A 20,764-nucleotide genomic window follows, 5' to 3' on the forward strand; every position below is an offset into this window, starting at 1 on the left:
TTTCTTGATTTAAGCAAACAATTGATTGCAGCTTCTTATTGGATTTATTTTTTAAAATTTCCTTCTGGGATGTTTATCTTCTGTGGCTAGAAGCAGTGATGAAGAGAAAAAAATAAAAAAAGCTTTGGGCTGCCTGCACAGTAATTACATAGGAAAGAGAATTAATTTAGCTGGGATTTTCACAGAGATAGTTACATGTAAAAGGAATAAATCACATAATGTTCTCTGAAAGAGATAACCTGAAAAATATGTGTGATGTGGTCATCTGTTGTATGGAATACACAGACAAGACACAACACATAAAATACAGTATCTACTAGGTAGTTAAGAGCAAGATTTTTCACTAAAGTTTTTTTACATGAAATAACTTCCTTTCTTGACATGGTACAGTAAATTAATAAAAAATATATTACATAGATTTTTTTAAAGGATGAAGACTCCATGACACGTCCAAAACTAGGAGGTAAAACACATATCTAGGGTTTGGAGAAACTGCTGCAGATCACACATGCCATAACATAACCCAGACAAAAGCCAACTGATACAGGTAAGATCACCTAAAAAAAAGGAAATTGAGTTTCAATAGCCAGGTACACGTGACTGGTGCAGACAGCTGAAGGTTCTGTCAGAAAAAAGATAATTTTTCCCTTCCTCTGTGCGTCAGAACAAAATGGGATCATTAATGATATGAGTGAACAGCAGAACATGAGATCCTCCTGGGTTCATCTGTCTCTGTGCATAGATGGCTGCACCCTGACTGCATAGAAACACAAGATTTAGGTGAGCCCAAGCTGCAGTTCCCATTTGAGGGCAGACCAGCAAATACTCTAGAGAGAGATCTCAGGACACTGGGCACATCTTGCCTCACCCCAGGGGTTTGGCTGCCAGGGCTCAGGCCTCACATGGCCTCCAAAATGCATCATCCTGGACCTGATGAACAAACCATGTTATCTCCTCATATGGAAAATCTGTTCCAAACCATATGAAAGACTCATGAAACATCCTGGTGTCCTGCTTGTGTCTGGTTGCCTCAGATCCTAATTGTCATTTACATTCCCAACAGAATCCTTATAAATAAGTCTTGCAAAGCTCAAAATGACACAAAGGTTGAGGCTTATAACTCAGGTCAAGAATGAAAGTAGATAGAGGAAGAAGACATGCTACTCCTAAACAGCAATAAAACAACTATTCTGAAGGCATCCTGTTCACAAGCATCTTGAGTAGCACATTCTTAATTGAAACTATTGTCATGATGTGTTTGTTGTTGTCTGATTTTTTTTTTTTTTTGCAATTAGCATAAATCTGGACTTACCTGGCCATTTGTAGGTGTTTTCTTCTGAGTACAATAAGAGTCACCAGCAGCAGTCCAATCAGAAGGATACTCAGGATGGCTAACACAGAGATTACCACTACATTGGGATTCATCTCAGTGACTGTAAATGCAAAAAATGATTCTCAGTTATTCAATTCAGAAGCAGTGACAACTTTGTTTTGTTTTGCCCTGAATTATGATAGTGCTATTTTTTTTAAACTGAACTAGTTCAGAGTGTTGCAGAGAGGAAAATCTGCCACAAGAAATAAAGCAAGGTTTTAACCAGGTTTTTTCTCTTAGAATATTTCTTTGGCTTAAGAAATTTCTTTTGACTTCACTCTGGCATTTTTGTTAAACTTTGGCATTTCTGATTTGGTTTTTTTTTTCCTTCTTAACTGACATTCACAACGCAAGAGAAAATGGTGATGGTAACATAAAATACAGATATTCACCATCATCTATGTTGATCATCACATTTCAACTCAGAAGTTGTTCTTCAACAACAATCAATACTTTTTCTGACCCAGAAGCAAAATAATAGGCTGAGGCTCTGTAATTTGCTGGGTGGATTGAAACTGATTAATTACTCTGGAAGATAAATTTAAACAAAATATTCTGTTTTAAATAATGACTGAAATCAACTCTCAGTAACAACACCTTGATTTAATTTTGTTTCATATTACATGGTTATGGACTATACTACTATGAGACTGGATACCCTCTTCTGCTCACTGTATATTAAAATCTCTCTACTTTGTGTGCTCAGAATAACTTTACATTCACAGTTTCTATGGAAGCATTTTTTAGATTAAAAAGCACGGAGATTTTTAATCTAAGTATCAGCCACTGAACTCCATCATGGAGTGGTATTATGTACAGGACAAGTGACTAAAGCTGTGCAATTCCCCAGATAAGCAGAGATGACACTGAGCACTGAGAAGGGGAGATTTTAAAGGAAAGTCCAGTGCTCTGACCAGTTCAACACCATTATTTTTATTTCAGAGCCAGTACAGAGCCAATCTTCATTACAAGTCTAGGGATCTTCCATCCTTTGGCTGGGACTGCTCAATGTCCTGCAGTGGCCTTTCCCCTTCTCTCTCACTTCTTTGATGAATGCAGAAAACCTTAACAGCTCATGAATTTGATTTTTCCTCTTGTTTGGGATTGGCTGAGAACACATTTTTCTCCATAAATGTCATCAAGCATTACCCTGATGTTCAGTATTGACACCACAAATTAGGTCCCTGATTTCTAAAGCCCAGAACAGAATTGACCCTCTATTTTATATTTTCCCAAGTCAAACTCCCTAGTGGGGACTTTTCTAAGGACTTTTTAAAGCTGCTTCCCCATCCCATCCACATCTGGCAGCCTTTCCATGACATGAAAAACCCTTGGGGCCAACATGACAAAGAGCAGCTTTAGAAAGCAAGGGGAAACAGATGAAGCTGGATAAGGAAGAAGAAAGCAGGGAAGTGCTGCTTACCCATGGTGGAAACCACAATGAAAGTGGGGATGCTGGGGCTGTTGTGGCTGAAGGTGGTCACGCTGCAGTTGTAGGAAGTGGCAGGGGTTAGGCTGGAAATGGTCACGACGTGTGAAGAGACGGTGACAGGTTCCTGTGGACATGGGGAAAAACACACAGAAGTTTGTCTCTCCTGCAAATGCACGAGCACAAATCAGTGCTCCACATAATTGACCGGATAAAGCAAGATCTGGCGAAAGAAATCAGCACCTTGAAACACAGGGAAGGTGATCAGGACCTGCCCTTGAAAATAGACAGGTAGTCTGGCAGAAAAGGGGACAGGGATAGGGTGAAAACAGCAGCAAGAACAGCCCAGAGCAGCCAAAGGACCTCAATGCTTTTTGAGGAGGGGAGTATGGGTGCCTCACAGCAGGCTGGTCAGGCACATGCCTGGTGGGGGCAAGAGCTGTGACCTCCAGGACACCCTCAGAGGTGGGTAGTGCTCAGGAGCTCTGGTTACTAAGCCATACAGGCAGGAGGAAAGCAAAATTATTTTTATTCAAAGCACAGCCAAGACAGCCACAACCTCTGCACCCTCATATGAATGCATGTCATCTCTGCCTCTGAGGCAGCTCCTCTGGATGTGAGCCCTTTGAGTGGCCCAGGTGAAAAACAAAGCTAGAGCAGAGCCTTTTGGTAATAACTATGATCAGACATCCTACACCTCAGTTCTTCTAGCTAGAAACTCTTTAAATAACATATTTATAAAATGTTTTAATTACTATGACCCCAGTAAAGGCTTTTGTCATTTTTAGATGTCAATAAAACAAATGAAAACAAACACAAGTACTCCATGTGCATTGACTTAAAGTTAAAACTCCTGAAGGTCCTCAATTTTTTATAGTGTCCAGTAAAACCAGGGGTGGTTTGGAGTTGCAAAAACAGAGACACTGAACCAGTAGTTTAGAAAAGGAAGTGTTATGAATGAACTCCAGATGGAGAGTACAAGATGCTGTAACAAGTCTCAAGCATTATTTACAACAGCTTGTTTTCAGTCCTGGCCTAATCCTAGGCTTGCAAGGGCTCCTGTTGCAGTGCAATTCTGAGGTGCATTATGCAGATGAAATCACATGGGCATAAATAGAAGGGAGGAGAGTCTTATTGCCTGAGCTGAAAGGAGAGGCCACTCTTTGGCATTTGCACTTGGTTGGATGTTTTCCATTTTCCCCTCTGGGAAACTTAAATTAGTCAACCAAAATCCAAGATGTTCAAACCCGGAAAGCTCTTGCTTTCCACTTTGCTGATTTAAAGATGGAGGAAAGGGACAAAAAATGTCCATGTAATTAGCATGGAAAATCACAAAGAATTTTCACCAGTTTATTTGGAAAGCATCCCTTCTTACAGCTCAAAAAAGGAGCCTTTCCTATTTTCTTCATAGAGACAGAAAAGACAGTGATGAATCCAATGAGCAGTGAGCTGACAATCTCTGCGCATTACCCCGTGCCAGACATTCATGTCAACAAATGTGACATCCACTGAAGCATCTGCCAAGTGAAGCAGTCTTTTCCTGATGTTCTTAAACCAGATCTGCTCTGCCCTAAAGTTGCAAATCCTGTGGTACCTTCCTTACCTGATCGCATCGCTATTTTGAATCTCTGCTAAGTGATAATGAGTTCATGATCTTTAGCCATACAGAGTGAAAAACCAGGAATCTAGATGTGGATTCCAAACTATCCAAAAGATTAAAGTCCATTTAAAGATTTTTTTTGCCTTTAGTCAGTGTCTTTTTCTCTTTTAAAAGAATATTAGATAATTCAGATTGGTATGCCATAGGATTAAAGAGTGCACAAGTCTCTTTTGTGATAGTCAGTGGTTTAACTAGCTTATTTTTCACTTCTTTCCCGAATGTTTCCCCCTTATGTGTGACAGTCCACATGAGAAAATGATGTTTCATGGCATATGCTCACAGTGATTCACTATAGCATCAGCTAAACCACAAAGTAAACCTCACATGTTGCACTGAATGACAAGGAATTAAATCTACTACTGCTCTCTATTTTGCACTGAACAGCATTTTCAGTTTAAACACTCCTATATTCAGGTGGCCTCTGAGCACAAGTACCTAACTGGACAGAGAGAAAAGAAGGTTCATTTCTGAGGCTGAGAAAGTGAGTCTTGAAGAAAATACTCTGAGACAAAATGCATGAGGAGCAGCCACATTTGCAGCAGAAAGGTACTCTTTGAATAGCAATGAAGCTACTACTGAACTTAACTGGAACTACTACTTAACAGATCTCAAAACCAGAAATAAAGTGTGCCAGAAATAAATAGATGCTGCATAAAAGATCTCATGGCCTCTAAATATGTCTATTTTTTCCCATTCCTTATCAAGTTACCTGACCATTTTTCCCTTCTTGCTAATTGACATTCCCTTAGTTTTGTGGCCCTTTAGATTTTGCATGGCATTTTAGATCCATTTTCACGAGTAGCCAAAGCCTGACACCGTTGGATTCACATAGCTTCTGTCCAACTAGTTATCTCACCAATAAGAGAGAAGCCAATCTTAATATTGAAAAATAACAAAATATTTTAGCATTCGAAATGCTTTAGTAGTTTAGCTTTTAAAGGTTTAATTCTGAGCCACGTTATCACATTAGGTATAAAATGTCACTGGGCTTTACATGCACATGCCAAATAGCAGAAGCCAAACCAAAAAGATGCAAGGCCCAGTCTCAGTTTCAGAGATGAAGAGCAGAAACCAAAGAAGAGATGCTTACATACCTGGACTTTTGTTTCCTGACCAGATCCAGCCTGCTGGCAGTAGACTTCAAAAAAATCAGCCACTCCTTCTTCCACCCACAGCAGCGTCACAGACGTCTGAGTCTTGTTGACAGCAAACAATGATTTTGGAGGCGCTGGTTCTGATTAAGAGAAAAAAAATATCTCCTTTTATTAAGCTTATCTTTAAGTTTTCAGACAACTGAGAAAAATGAAAAAAAATGAAAGCAGTGCCGGATGCCCTTCTATCCTTCATTTCCTTCAGATAAAATCTACCAGTGTAAAACCTCTCATGATGATAGACTACCACTGTAAAATGGGAAGATGATGAAGTGTGTTGGTTTTTCTTCTCTATTTAAACTGTTCTCTATTTGGACAGATGGATAATTACTTCACTTCCCTTTTCAGCAGAGCCCTTGTTTGAGGATGATCAGTGGATTCTATTAATAGAACAATGTTAGCAGAGACTCTTTCAGAGAAGATGACTGTCCACCTGTTAGCAACACATTTGGCCTGAGAAAGCTCTTCTTCTCAAGGCCTGCCCCAGGAGATGATAAAGAAGCAGCTTCCCACAAGCAAAGACTGTCTAGGTTCATTTAATTGTTGCAGAAGAAATATTTAGTCAATTATCAGTTTAAACAAACACTTGCAGTCTTTTTGGTTTTTGTTTTTTTTTCCCCAGGCTAACATTTAAGGGCCTTAGGCATCCTGGCTCTTCTGGTTTGCCTCTAGAGGTTGTGAAGTTTGGGCTGTACACTTCTGAACTGTTCTCCACAGTTTTCAGATTTCCTCATCTATGGATGTTTAATTAAAGCTGTCATTCTCAATTATTGGACTGATTCCAGGATTTTGACACACTGCATAAAATGAGTGATGCACAAGAACGTTTTGGTTTTATTGTTTTCCTTCACAAATAATTTGTTAGTCTCATTCTGTGAGATGCTGTCACAGGAACCTGGATGTGATGTGTAAGATCCACTACATGAAAGGGCACAAAGGACTTGTTCAAGTAGTTATAGGCATTTTGGAGATGTATCTGATCCTGAAACAATCAGATCTGTGTTGGAGGCTGCCAAAATTACATTGGCATTATGGAGAGAGTTGGGCAGGGACTGAAGCACATTCACGTGTGTCACAGGGATTGCAGTGTATATATTATCCCAGCACTACAAAGGAAAGCATCCCTCTCCCATAATTACACCCATATATCTGCTCTTGGATTCAGAAACACATTCCATCCCTCACTCCAGGTAAAAAAATGGCCTCAATTAAAATATGAGGTTTGCGTTTGGGCACCATCCCAAGCAAATCCTCCCTTTGCCTCCAGCAAATGGCTCGATTTTTCTGCAAGTGGAAAGTTGCCAGGATGAAGCAAACATCATGGAGGGAAGAGTATTTGGCAGGAATGCTTAAATGACTGCCAAGTGCCAAGTCGTCTATCACTTAGACTCAGTTTCCACTACTGCTAATTACAATTCCCATTGCTCCTCTGAGAAACAGAGAGAAGGAAAACCTCTGGTAAAACACCCCTACTACTGTCTATTCAAAGTTCAGACATCATAAAGGAAAAAAAACCCACAACTCAACCCAATGAAGAACCCACAGGCAGAAGTCTAGAAGGGATTTATCAAAACATAATTCATTCCACCTTTTAGTTGTTGTAAATGAGAGGTGAAATACCCCCCTCAGTTCAATAAGTGCCTGTCCTTAAGGAAAGTACAGGAGGATACAACTGTGCTGCAGGGTGTACAACATGAATAAGTCTGAAAGATAAAGCTAGGTGGTATTTTGAAACACCTCCCAAGAATCTTTGGACAATTGTAGCACCCTCACACACTCACCCACTCAGCCACAGGGACAAACACACACGTAACTGCACACAGAAAAAAGGCATGGGGGAAACAGTGGACAGGGCTTGCAAAGGGAAGAAGAGATTCATAGAATTTGTCTACATCTTTCAAACATTGCCTTTGGTCAAAAGACCTGGAAGAACTTCAGATTGTTGTCTCTGCACTGCTTAGCCCAGCGCCGTTTAAGCAATTTGACTAAGAGTTTTGAAAAACATAAAAGGACAATGGTTGCTTCAATACCCCTAATCCAATTAGAAATTATAGAGTACTTTAAACTCACTTCTTTCACTGTGACTCACAAAAGGTTTATTATTCATGTAGGGAAGATAATCCAGTTTGAAATCACAAACTTTTCTTTACCCACCTTCACAGTGGAGTTAATGCCTGCTAGAGCAGTCTGGCACACTGGGAAATTTCACAATTTTAGGTACCTAAGACTCAACAATTCTAAGTACATTCAAAAGAGAAATAAAATTTCTTAAGGTACAATGGTGCAGTGTCTAGTCTTCCTCCCAGGTAAAGGAAGATGTTAGACAGAAAGTCACATTTTAAAGTCTTTCCTTAAGGATCAAGTTCTCAAGTCATCTTTCATTTCTTTGAGTACATTACACATATTTCACTTATAACAAAGGTGGATTCCACAAGCACAAATCTGACTGTTTTTCTCAAGAGCACTGTCATTGATGTTATTTAAGGGTATATTTTTGTTGTTTGAAGACTATGCAGATGTCCAGGAAGACAGGAGGGGAGACAGGAAAGCAGAGCAGGTGGCATCTGCCAGGAGTGCAGACCCAGAAATAGGCTTCTCAGAAACAAGGAAGGTTCTGCTTTTTATTGAAAAATCAATCTGTGAAGTCTGAGTTGCCATTCTCAAAACCTGCATGTGTTCAAGACCTTAGGGAAGCAACTATGAAGGTGTGTTGTTGTCTCAGAGAGGCACTAAGTGATTTCCACTCTCCTACTTCCATTTACAGTCAAATTCTGACACTCTTACTTGAGCAAAACTATTTTAGAAGAGTAGCTTCACATGCAGGAACGAAACAATATTCACAGCAAGGTGAGGTGAAAATTGCAGCTTTGCAAAAGAAATGGGGTCACAGGTACATAATTCTGAAACAAGGAAGGTGCTGCATCTGCTGACAGAGTTACTTTTACAGTCAAACGAGAGAAGGAGTGAGTTAATAATTTACAAACAAACTTTTCTTACCCAGTTTCACAAGCTGGGGCAGGGAAGTATTGCTGCCTCTTTCAGTACAAGCAATCACTGAAAGGTTGTAAATGTCCCCCGGAGGCAAGCTCAACACTGCAGTCATCACATTGCGTGTCACCTGAATAATTAGACACACACCAACTTAAATATGATGCACACCATACACCTTCCTTGTAAAATTAATCTGGTTACTTAATATATTACAAAGGAAGTTCTGTGCATCACAGCAGATGTCTCCTGCATAGTCCAGGCTTGCTACATGAACCAGTTCCCACTGACAAAAACTATGAAAGCATTAATGTTTGGCAGAATAGCACAATGCAAAAACAAGACAATCTCAGGCTGCACTTTCCATATGAAAATTTATGGAGAAAGAAAATCTCCCTCACACACTGAGAGGACTCTTGCATCTAGATTTTTCAAGTTGTGCAAAATGCTAAAATGCTAAACAAGCCATGGACTTGGGTCCCCTGCAATTCTAGAGGAATTTAAATCAGGTCAGATACCTCCAAGAAGAGCACACAAGCAACATGTAGGCAAAGCCTTTATATATCCTACAAACCTGAAAATTAAATCCACCTTGGCAAGTCTAACACCTGCCAGGAGACCTGTTGACTTGACAATAGATCTCAGGGTCTGAGTTCATTCATCTGCAAGTTTGAAATCAGATATGACTCAAAACTGAGCTGAGCTTCAGAAGATTGTGAATAACTTCTCCCTGTTATTATAGTGGTAGCCTCCTCATTTCTCCAGGGTCATGGAGAAGGACACAGAACTCAAAACAGACTGTTTTTGGAGCACTTGTACACTATCTACAAAGGGCATGTTCAGGAATCTCATGCTGGTTTTCATAGTCAAGTTTCAAGATTAAGTTTTCAGTTGCAAGAGAAATTGACAGTTGTGAATAAAGACTAACGGGGCTCTGCACAAACTTTTCATCACTTCTCTAAAATCTGACCAACTCCTACGGAGACTTGGGAAATACACAAGGAGCAGGAAGAAAAAGTCAGCATTGTCTGACAGTGTTTCCTATTTATTTCAATAATCCCCTAAGAAAAACAACCATAATAACAATCTTAATAATTTCAGTAAATCACATTATGAGATTGCAATATAGTGACTAAGAGTTTAGGAGAACAGGTACACTCTTATGCCTGCAAGTGTGTACCCGTAATTACCCATATGAGCAGGACCATAAAAGTTAGTTGTAAATAGGTCGTTGTAGGATTTTCCTAAAGAATGCTCTCTGTGTTCCCTTATCTTGAAAAGATATAAAGACAAACATTTCTAAAGACATCTCTAAAGCTTTTATTTTATTTGTGGATATACTGTATTGTAGATACCCTCTATTTTTAGTCTTTTGTTTAGGGTAAAATTACATATTTGATTTTGTTTTTAATTTGATTTCATATTAAATGTTTATTTTATGTTCATTTAATATACAGTTTTCATATTCAATGGAGGAACAATTTGAACTCAATCTTGCCACTTCTGTTAAGGATAACAAAAAGTCTTTCTACAGATACATAGCAAAAGGAGGGGCAAGGAAAACCTCCATTCTTTATTGGACATGGGTGGGAACATAGTTATCAAAGATGAGGAAAAGGCTGAGGGATTTAACACCTTCTTTACCTTAGTTTTCAACAGTAAGACGGGTTGTCCTGAGGACAGCTGGCTTCTGGAGCTGGTAGACAGAGATAAGAAGCTGAATAGCCCCCCTGTAATCCAGGAGGAAACAGTAACCTGCTGAGCCACTTGGATCCTCATAAGTCTGTGGGACCAGATGGGATCCACCCAAGGGTGATGAGGGAGTTGGCAGAAGAGCTCACCAAGCCTCTCTCCATCATCTACCAACAGTCCTGGCTCACTGGGCAGGTCTCGAATGATTGGAAGTCGGTGAATGTCACACTGATCCACAAAAAGGGCCAGAAGGAGGACCCAGGAAACTCCAGACCTGTCAGCCTGACCTCAGTGCCTGGCAAGGTTATGGAGCAGATCATCCTGGGTGCAATCACACAGCACCTACAGGATGGACAAGGGATCAGACCCAGCTAGCACGAGTCTGGACCCCTCAGTTCAGGAAGGACATTGAGGTGCTGGAGCAGGTCCAGAGAAGAGCAACAAGGCTGGGGAAGGGACTTAAGCAAAAGTCCTATGAGGAGAGGCTGAGGGAGCTGGGGCTGTTCAGCCTGGAGAAGAGGAGGCTCAGGGGAGACCTCATCACTCTCTACAACTCCCTGACAGGAGGTTGTAGCCAGGTGGGGGTTGGTCTCTTCTCCCAGGCAGCTATCAGTAAGACAAGAGGGCTTGGTCTTAAGCTGTGCCAGGGGAGGTTTAGGTTGGATATTAGGAGGAAATTCTTTCCAGAGAGGGTAATCAGACATTGGAATGGGCTGCCCAGGGAAATGGTGGATTCTCCATCCCTGGAGGTCTTTAAGATGAGACTGGATGTGGCATCAGTGCCATAGTCTGGTAACCACAGCGGTGTTGGATCAAGGGTTGGACTTGATGATCTCGGAGGTCCTTTCCAACCTGGCTGATTCTATGATTCTATGAATGGTAGAGAAATTAGATTTTTACTAGAAGAATAATAACCTTACCAAGATCATGACTTTTAGAAGGAAGAGAGGGATATAATTGCAAAAATTTTTTAGAATTTAGTTATTAGAATATTTTATTTGTAGGCAAAAAAATAAAATATAGAGTTTTCTTCTTTGTTTGGAACAAAGATCCAAATACTGAAAGTTCCTGCTGTTCAGAAACATTATCAGTTCTAATCACATAATCAGATTCATGCTGGAACTAGCTCCAGATGGATGCACTCTTGCAGCCATAAGGAATCCAATGAAAGCTATGCAGGTTACTGCACATAAACCCAAACAAAAATTGTTGATGAATTTGCACTTCTGCTGAAAATACACTTTCAATTCAGCATCTGCTAAGTCTTAAGTAGAATAGAAAACTTTCCCTTGAAAAAGACTAGACACCTTTCCCTTGAAAAAGACTGAACACTTTCTTCCTGCCAACTATTGAAAGGTCAATACTGGTGTAAAGACAGTCACAGGCCACAAGCTGTATGGAACTCCACTTCTGGCTGTACACATTCCTGTTCTGCAGTGCTCCACCACTATTGCAAACACTTCTCACTGTAAGTCCAGGGGCTGCTCTTTAGCTTAAACCTGCATCTCACTACCTTGCAGTGCCATGACTTTAATCCATAATTGGTGCCGCCAGATTTCTTTTTCTAAGTGAATTTTCAAAATGTTCAAGAGAATGTAGCAAGAAATCATCTAAATGTCTAGCAAAGTTTTCTAAGAAGTGCACACATTCTGTGTGAAATCCTCATCCCATTGGTTAGTGAAACTTGTATTCAAACATAAAATGAAAACCACATAATTTATAGGGATTTTTTAATGAAGTCAGAAAATGGAAAGTGATAGCACCTGGCTTGAATCAACTAAAAAAGCTCAGCCAGTAATGTACTCTGGTTATTAATACCTAAAAATTGAAAAGACTGCATCTGTTCAATAAAAAAAATACTGTTTTACTGTCTGCAGCTCAGAAGTTTATAAGATATTTTTAAATTATCCAAATTACTGGATTACCATAGAAACGTTTTGTTCTCTGGCTATTTTGATATCTGTGAAACTTTAAACTTGCTGCAACTTTGTAATACAAAGTTATCAGCTCAGGAAAGCAAGCCAAGCAAGCAACATCACCTCCCTCCCCCCCAAAAAAAGAATAAAAAAAGCCCAGAGAAATGAGCAACACAGTCCCTACTCATACTTACACTCTTCTTGATTTTCTTCTTTCCTTCTGCAATGACCATCCAATGCAGCATCCTGGAATGAGAAAGGTCAGTACCATCTCCTCCATAGGTCCAGGTGACATACAAAAGGTGGTTGTAATATTCTGTGGAGGTAATCTCTGGTGCCACTGGTGCTGAAGGAAGAAGGTACGTGTGTTATAGACAGGGTCTAACACAGTCGATTACCAAATCTAGTAATAAACTGGATCCTTCTTCAAAGGATACTGTTGTGAAGAGAATATCACAAAGTTAGCAGAAAAGTGTTAGTAAAAGCTACTGCATCTGAGCTTTAGCTGAAAGATGTGAAAGCTGTCACTGAACCTGGGAGATAATCAGAACAAAAATACACTTCTTTTTGCAATCTTTCAGTTTAAAAAAAAAAAATCACAAAGCTACTGGCTGATACAAATAATTTTTTGAGTCAGCATTTATAATTGGAATTCAAAATCAAGCTAAAAGCCTCACATATTGCTTCATCATGTTATTGCACTGAAAAGAAATACTGAATTGGTACATTAAATAATTGTAAAAGCTTTTCCACAGGAAAACATACTGTCTTATCACTGAGCTTACATCTTTCTAGGAGGAAAAGCCCAAAACCTGCAGTTTTACAAAGAACAACTTTTTGCATGGAAGTTATGACCACCTTTCTCCCAGGGTGAAAGTCCCACCACCACAGAGGGCAGCCACAGCTAAGTCACCTGAGCACCAAGTGTCCAACCTACAGGCACGTGGTAGCTACATTATTAGGTCTAAGGTGAAACAGCTCTTCTTCATCCTCTTCCTCCCCACACTCAGCTCCTGCCCAGTACTGTCCTCTGTGCTGCACAGCTCAGACTGCCCCACCACAGGCTGTTTGATGGCTTGTTTTGTGCTGGAGCTGCCAGCAAGTCCTTGGCTCTCTGTGCAGCCCAAGAACCATAGAATCACTTAGAGTGGAAAAAACCTTTAAGATTGAGTCCAGTCATTAACCCAGCACTGCCATGTCCATCACTAAACCATGTTCCTAAGCAACACACCCATGTCTTGCAAATACCTACAGGGGTTGTGAGTCGACCACCTGCCCTAGTTGGGTCTCTCACCATCTGTGTCAGGAAGTTTTACACCCCACATACTTTGCTTTGCTGTATTTCCAGCAGACATCTGGTAAGTTGGAGTCCCTCTAAAGAATGAGGGCTGGCAACTGAGAAACTTCTCCCAGCAGCTTCCCATGGAGCTCTGTCACTGAGCAGAGGAGTTCCCTACTTGGGCACACCTCCCATGGGGTTGCTCACTTCTGCTGTTGGTGCTGGCCTAAAAGCAGGGCACTCCCTGCAGCTGGCACCTGGGGCACCACAAATTCCCACTGGAGCTCTGCCTGGGCAGCTGCATTGGCCACGGTGGGTGTGGAGCTCAGGGAGTCTATGGCTTTCTGGCAGGTGGGCACCATTGCTCCCTGGTTGAGTTGGCAGGGCTTCAGCACTCTCCCTGCACGCCCTTCTGCACAAGCTGCCATGCCAGCTGCTGTGCCACATCCTGTTTTGCCTGCCCCGTTTGTGGCACTCCTGGTCACTGGCACTGCTCATATGTGGGACGGCAGAAGAAAGACGGCAAGCTCCAGAACAACTCATCTCCTCCTAAAATAGATATTTAAGATGAGAATTACCTCCTGGAGGTGTGTCCCCACTAACTGCAGAGGGAGTATAGTTGGTCAGCACACCTTGATTGCCTAATCAGAAGCTGCAGGTTCCCAGTGAGGAGTTAACACTGAGTGGAAACCCAAAAGTGAAAGTCAGTGATGAGTAAAGATCTCAACACGCTCTCAAAGTGATAGCAGTGGGATAACCTGGATAAAACAGGTTGAATCTCTATATGCTTGGCAGATTCTCAGGCAGCAGCGTAGGGGAAATGGTATGGACTGATTGATCTTCCTCTGAACATGCCCCGTGGAGTCCAGCGTGTTTGTGCAAGGGCAGGTCAGACGCAGCTGCCTCCCTACCACCAGGGTCCTGGACACCAGCACAGCTGCGGGTTCTTCCAGCAGCCGAGAGGAGACGCAGGACGGCCTCGGAGCTCGGGTCTGTCTGAAGGGGCCACAAGATGTCACTGCTGCTTTCACGGAGGCTCCTATGACTTTGGCACTGAGATATTCGTTGGCGAGAAGATTTACTGAAGTAATCGCTGAGGAAGGCAGCAAATACAACGCACGGACAATTTAGAGCCATTTAGAAACGTTTAGTAAGATTATTCTCCCAAATTCATCATGAAGATGCCCTTTTATGCTGTTGAGAGGAAAAAGCCTAGTTTATTCAAAGTAATGTTTCTTTTAACTTCTAGAGTTCCCAGTCCATCCCTTCTCACAGATTGTGTATTCCTTACAATTTAAGGTCACAACTGGCATGAATATTATACACTAATAGTAACTTCCCCCTGTACCTCATTATTGACGACATGCTTTCCCTCTTAATGTTCACACAAATGTTTGTTTTAGGTGTCTTACAGTGAATGTCCAGCACATGTCAAATGAGACCAAGGCTTGTGTGACACACTCCCCCAGCTCCACGTGCCACTGGGAGCTGAGTGGCACAGAGAGGCTGTAGGAAATTCCATCCCACTGCTGACCTGGTCCAAAGTGACAGCTAAAAGCATCCACAGGCAGCAGATGTGATGACAGTCCCCAACATCAAGAAGACTCTCTGTCTTTCTCACTCCTTTTGCTTCTCCAAAGATAAAAGCATTCTCATTGTAAAAACAAAATGCTGGTGGTTTAAAGAGTCCTTACTTTTGATTGCTTTAAATCCAGCTGTTTACAGCAGGTGGCATTAAACTCATTAGTCACCACAGCAACACTGGCAGCACCACAATCTCTCCCTGAGTTAAAATAACAGTGTTCAACTGCTGCTGCAGGAGCCTGAGAGAACAAATGCTGCTTCTGACAAGTCTCTTGGATCCCCCAAATCTCCTCGATGCTCCTGGGGACATCTGACTAGTTGTCATGGGAGAGAGCTATATATCATCTGGTGTCTTGTAATACCCTTTTTATTCAAGTACTGCAGTTCAGTAAAGCCCCAGCCTCACTAGAGACTCCATACAAGCAGTGGGATCCTGCTTTAGGGAAATGGTTTATCCACTCTGAGCTTTCTGCAAGGTGCATTCCCAAACTCCCAGATGATCCTTCTACTTTGTTTTTAAAACTCAAGCTTATGTTCCAGGTGCAGAGGTTAGCTCTCCAGTTATACACAGAAGAACTGACAGATGGTGTAGTGTCAAGACTATGAAACCTCCACTCCAGTATGTTAAAATTTAAGGGCTTTTTGGTGTGGTTTGTTATTTGTTTTAATTCCTGGCAACCTGTGCAGGGGAGTTAGTGCTTTTGGAATGATGCAGAAAGAGACCAAGTGCTCCATAAAACCATCTGTTCCCTCTCTGGAAAGAAAGAGGCCGAGGGTGATAAAGAACTCTGCATCCCCTTGATAACTAGAAAGAGTGAAAAGGCAGCACCTAGGGGGAACAAACATTTCAAACCTGCAGACTTGACAAACTGGCATGCCATGTTCTCACAAGTTAGCCCATCAGCAGTCCCTGGACAAAGTTGAAGAGATTGCAAGTAATAAGGCAATCAGAAGATAGGAGTGTGGTGACCATTTATTGATAAGCACTTGTAATTTAACCAAATCAGTTTTCTTTGTTAGGACTCTTCACTTAAAAATCATGGTGTGATTTTATTAGCTCATTGCTACTTAACATTTCCATCAGTATTCTGAAAAAGCAGCGTTGATGAACCACTCAAGTAATGTGGCAACTGGCAGGAGTGGAGGATTTGGACAGTGCTGTGCTTCAAATTTTGCCCCCTATGCTGGGCCTGCTCACACAAAATGTGTTTCAAAGTGCCAGGTGCAAAGTTGAGTCTTTTTGGAAAATGGCATGTAGACAACATTCCCCAAATGATAAATTCTGTTAGAAAGCCACATAGTAGAAGTAAATCAACACAGATCTCCAGTGTCATGCTACAGTAAATGCAATCATCTAGATACACAAATGGGAGAGCTTTGAATAGGGAGCTGATTTTGCCTCTAGGGGAGTATTCAGCAGGCTGGTATTATACTTCCAGTTTTTATGTACTTTAGTAAAGACAGGAAAAATTAGAAAGGCAGAGTAGGGAAAAAAAGTAACATGAGAAAACACCTTACAGTGAAAGCACCCAAAGAGTTCAATGGAAGCAATTTATAAACAGAAAAAAAGTGAAGCTAAATTCTGTATAGAGAGCAGAAAGAAAAGCTTTGTGTCTCTTCAAACAATATGATAAAAGTGCAATAAGAATTTTGAACTGTATATTAAAACTAGAACAATTCAGATCAGAAACACAGGGTGTAAACTTTTGATAGTGAGAGGAATTAACTATCAATACAACTTTCCAGCTGGATATTTTCACTAAGGACCGGGTGACCTTTTTTAAGAGAGATTTTGTCAATCACAAATGTATGACATTAAGAGAGTCATCCATTTCTGGTTTTGTCTACATCTGCTAATTAAGAAGTTGATCCATTTTTCATTTAACAGCAGTAGCAGTCCTTACTGTCATCATACAGAGATTCAGACTGATACTGATGACAGCTTATATTTTAGAAGAACCTTAGTCTCCCTCATTTCTCCTGCAGGTTTCCAGAGACACAATATTGAAGTGAGTGTCCCACTGGAACATTTCCACTCTAAAATGCTGAGCCTGGTACCCAAATCAGTTGGAAAAGACATTTCTTCCCTCATACAGCAACCAACCAGCTGGAAAATTGCTTCCTCACAGTGCTACAGAAAAGTTGATTGATGCCAAAGGACAATGAATATCCCTGGAGACCCTTTACGAGGCTGTGGTGGGTGTTATGAGTTTCTGATACACTGGAAAAGTGCCAGAATTTGTCTGCACTGTAGGTTAGGATCAGACATCTCAGCATGGGAAGGTTTCTGTTGGTTTCAGTGGAGCTATGACTTAACCCACTGATAAACTTTCTATTGTGGCTCTGTCAGGCACAGGCACTGTGTTGAATATAATTGCAAATGGCTCTTATTCAGTTACTTCCTCAGGTACATTCTTTCAGTCTCTCACAAACAGAAAATCTGGGACTAGGGTAGTATCTGCTTTGGAGTGAGTGGCTGGGACATTATAGCCTGATTTTTCTCACCTGTACTTCTGCAAAGTGAACTAAACAGTGGCACATAAAAGCAAAATGATTCAATGGGAAACTCTGATTTTGACCTAACCAGCCTGGATGCTAGGAACATGTGGCAAGGTGCTAAGAGGACCTGTTTTATGCCAGTCCCTCAATGGCTGATCTGTAGGAAATACTGAAGATTCAAACCCAAAGAATCTAACAAGAGATGCCAGAGCGTGTCAAATACATGAGTGATCTCCATTGGAAGAGGGAAATCCATGTGGTTATATCAATTTACTGCAGCTGAGAATCCAGATTACTAATGACTTGCCAGTAAATATACAGAAGAGTGTTTCATAATATTAGGAAACCTAAGAATTCAGGTTTACCTATTTACCTATTGCTTCTCCATGTGTCAAGTATATGGTGTGGTAAAAGATGAGCAGGACCACTGGCCCTCACTGGAGCCATGCATTCAGCTGATTGGAAGACTGGAACAGAGTAACCAAGCACTGTGCTTGGCATAGGAAAATTTTATATATATATCCATTTAAAGCAGTCCTCAGAGCCCTCCTTAAAAATAAAATAATAAAGTAAAAAAAAACACACAAACCCAAACCAAACCAAAAACCACTTGGTAGATAAATATCCTAACTTGTAGCTATCTGTAGGTGAAGCACAACACCCAAGCCAGACTCTCTCTGCTCTTCTGCTCCCAGGAGCACTCCCAGAGTTTTTTCCAGCTGGCTGCTTACCTGTTATGAAGCTGATGGTGGAACTGTCACAGCAGCTCAGCTCTGGGTCCCCCCAGGTCACCATGGTGACCCGGAAATTGTAATACCAAGCAGGCAGCAGGTTGGCTATTCTCTGTGAGGAGACAAAAGACAAAGAGCAGCTGAGGAGAAAATCCACCAGCATGAGTTGTGACTTAAGAAATACAACGATATTTATAAATCTGGTGCCCACACTCATTTTACTGAGCTTCCATACCTTACTTCGATCAAAATCCCTGGAATTTGGCCTTTCAATTTATTAAAAAATCTGTGCAGGGAGAGCAAACACAGTTGTGATGGCTCTGCTGCTCATGGGAACCTCTCATTGATTTCCAAGGTGGGAAGAACAATACCCACAGAGCAATCTTCCATCACAAAATTCTGATGTGATGAAGGCAAAATATTTAACTTTTTTATTTTGATTAAATATGTTTTGAGAATAAATTAGAAACCATGTTTTTGACTCAAATATTGTTACTTTAAAAGATGAATTTTTTCCCAATTTTTGAAGTGTTTTTCACTTTCCATTATCATTTGTTATAAATGAAATACGAATGAAACATAAATTACTTAAGAGACATACATTAGACATGCAAATATAAATGAGATATAAATGAAGTATAAAATGCAATATATGTTATATTATAATATCACATGTAATATTTAGGTTAAATTCAAGTACTTCCATTGACAGCACAAAACACTTCAAATACTTAATTTTTATGTTTAAACGAGAAGCCTCATGATATTTTTTAAAATTCAAAATAAAAGCAAATTGGAAATAATGGACATTTATCAACAAAGTGGAAATAATTGCTATTTTTACAGATCTCTGTTGTTTGCAGTGGCCTTTTTTTTTTCTCCAGATACTACAAGACAATGCAAATATAGGGTTTGTGATCTATCTTTATGATTTTTGGGAAAAGCTGTATCCAAATTGACACCAAAATCTTGAAGTTGCTTGGACTTCTTCTGACATGCCCTGGTGTAATATTTAAAATACCAGCATCACTTTGACAACTTTAAAATAAGTTGCAGAGCACAAAATTAATGAAGTAACTAAACAGACTAAAAAGACAAATTCAGTTCCAAAGGCTCTCACCAACTCTTAGGACTTCAGGAAATAATATTTGATGATTCAAGTGGTTGGATTTTGTTTCCCCTGCCTTCTCACTGTTGCTCCAGAATACACCACTCACAGATCATTGGGAAAGTTTTGGGACATGGTGGGATTCTGGAGCACCACTAGAGAACCCAAACAAAAATTCACCAGTCCCTACCTGTATGTTAAATGCCATAACAGAGGGACAGGGAGACATTCTTTTCCTAATTCAAGCTTACTCTTTAAAATTATTCTTTAAGAAATGCTCACTTTAGCTGAGGTAACATGCTGTCAAATTTCAGACTGAAATCCAGACAAAGGCTTCCTTGAGCAGGATTTGCAACAGTAAGGGCCAACATCATCTCATTTCCTAATGAACCACATTAACTCTGGATGATAGCTTTGCTTCTTAGATGACCCAGATCACTCAGTTATTAATCTATTTGTGCTGAGTCATGATTACCAGATATTAATTACTCATTTGGTAAGTTATTTTTGTTTTTAATTTCCCTGGAGATTTATTGTCACGTACCCAATTACAGTTAAGGCGCTGCAGCCAAAATGACTCCACAAATGGTATTATGCAAATCAATTACAGTAAATCACTGTGGCTCTCACCAGCAGCAAAAGTTATTGCTACCCTTTTTGCATACTCATAACTTTCTGAACTACTAATTTCAGCTAAAATTGCTTTCTGTCTTGCATTACAACAAAGTCTGAATAAAATCTGTTCACCTTGCCTAGGAAATAATGGAAAAGAGGACGAAAATTTCACTTCATATCTGCAAAGATGCCTGTGAATATATATGTCTGGGTTTTCTTAGAGAGACCAGTGTACAGCTGGTTAAAACCCTGGCATAAGTCTTTTTAGCTTCAGAAACATGAAGGCTATTTTCACAAAAACATCTCTGCATCTAAGCCTTCCAGATGGCACACTGCAAGACTAGCCCACAAGCCCCAAATCCATATTAGCAATATTAATTATGCAGATAAGGCTTTGGACAACACTCCCCAAGGAGATGATGGAACTTTTAAAGCCTTGACTGACAAACTGACCCACAAACCAAACCCGCCTCTGGACTTGCTGAACAACAAAAAAAAGAGGCTTATCTCTTGCCTCATCACTCTGCTGAAAATTGAGCATGCTTCAGCTGGCACTCCCTTACTTCAGAACAGAAAATGCCTCTAGCATATGGGCCATTTTCTCTGCTTTGCTTGGAAAAATTGTGCCAGGCTTAAAGGCAAATGTACGTAATTCATGGGGAAAAGGCTGGGCAAAGAAGTGTCACCGGGTGCCAGGACCACACAGGCAGGGCAAAGCAATAGTCAGGAATGGTCACTTT

At 40.6% G+C, this 20,764-nt stretch overlaps 1 protein-coding gene across 2 annotated transcripts in view; it reads right to left on the reverse strand.

Annotated features, from left to right (window-relative positions):
* The window catches only part of PTPRO (protein tyrosine phosphatase receptor type O), a 153,563-nt gene that overhangs the window by 23,021 nt on the left and 109,778 nt on the right, over nucleotides 1-20,764 (reverse strand). For both annotated transcript variants that reach the window (XM_051784419.1, XM_051784418.1), the window contains exons 10-15: nucleotides 18,302-18,413; nucleotides 12,403-12,554; nucleotides 8,610-8,730; nucleotides 5,556-5,695; nucleotides 2,796-2,928; nucleotides 1,313-1,433 (exon numbers count right to left, since the gene is read on the reverse strand). In XM_051784419.1, the coding sequence (XP_051640379.1) occupies nucleotides 1,313-1,433; nucleotides 2,796-2,928; nucleotides 5,556-5,695; nucleotides 8,610-8,730; nucleotides 12,403-12,554; nucleotides 18,302-18,413 (779 nt within the window). The remainder of the gene's footprint in view (nucleotides 1-1,312; nucleotides 1,434-2,795; nucleotides 2,929-5,555; nucleotides 5,696-8,609; nucleotides 8,731-12,402; nucleotides 12,555-18,301; nucleotides 18,414-20,764) is intronic.

This window comes from Manacus candei, unplaced genomic scaffold, assembly GCF_025592945.1.
Source record: "Manacus candei isolate 608988 ecotype Guabito, Panama unplaced genomic scaffold, ASM2559294v1 h1tg000018l, whole genome shotgun sequence".
In the NCBI taxonomy this organism is placed as follows: domain Eukaryota; kingdom Metazoa; phylum Chordata; class Aves; order Passeriformes; family Pipridae; genus Manacus; species Manacus candei.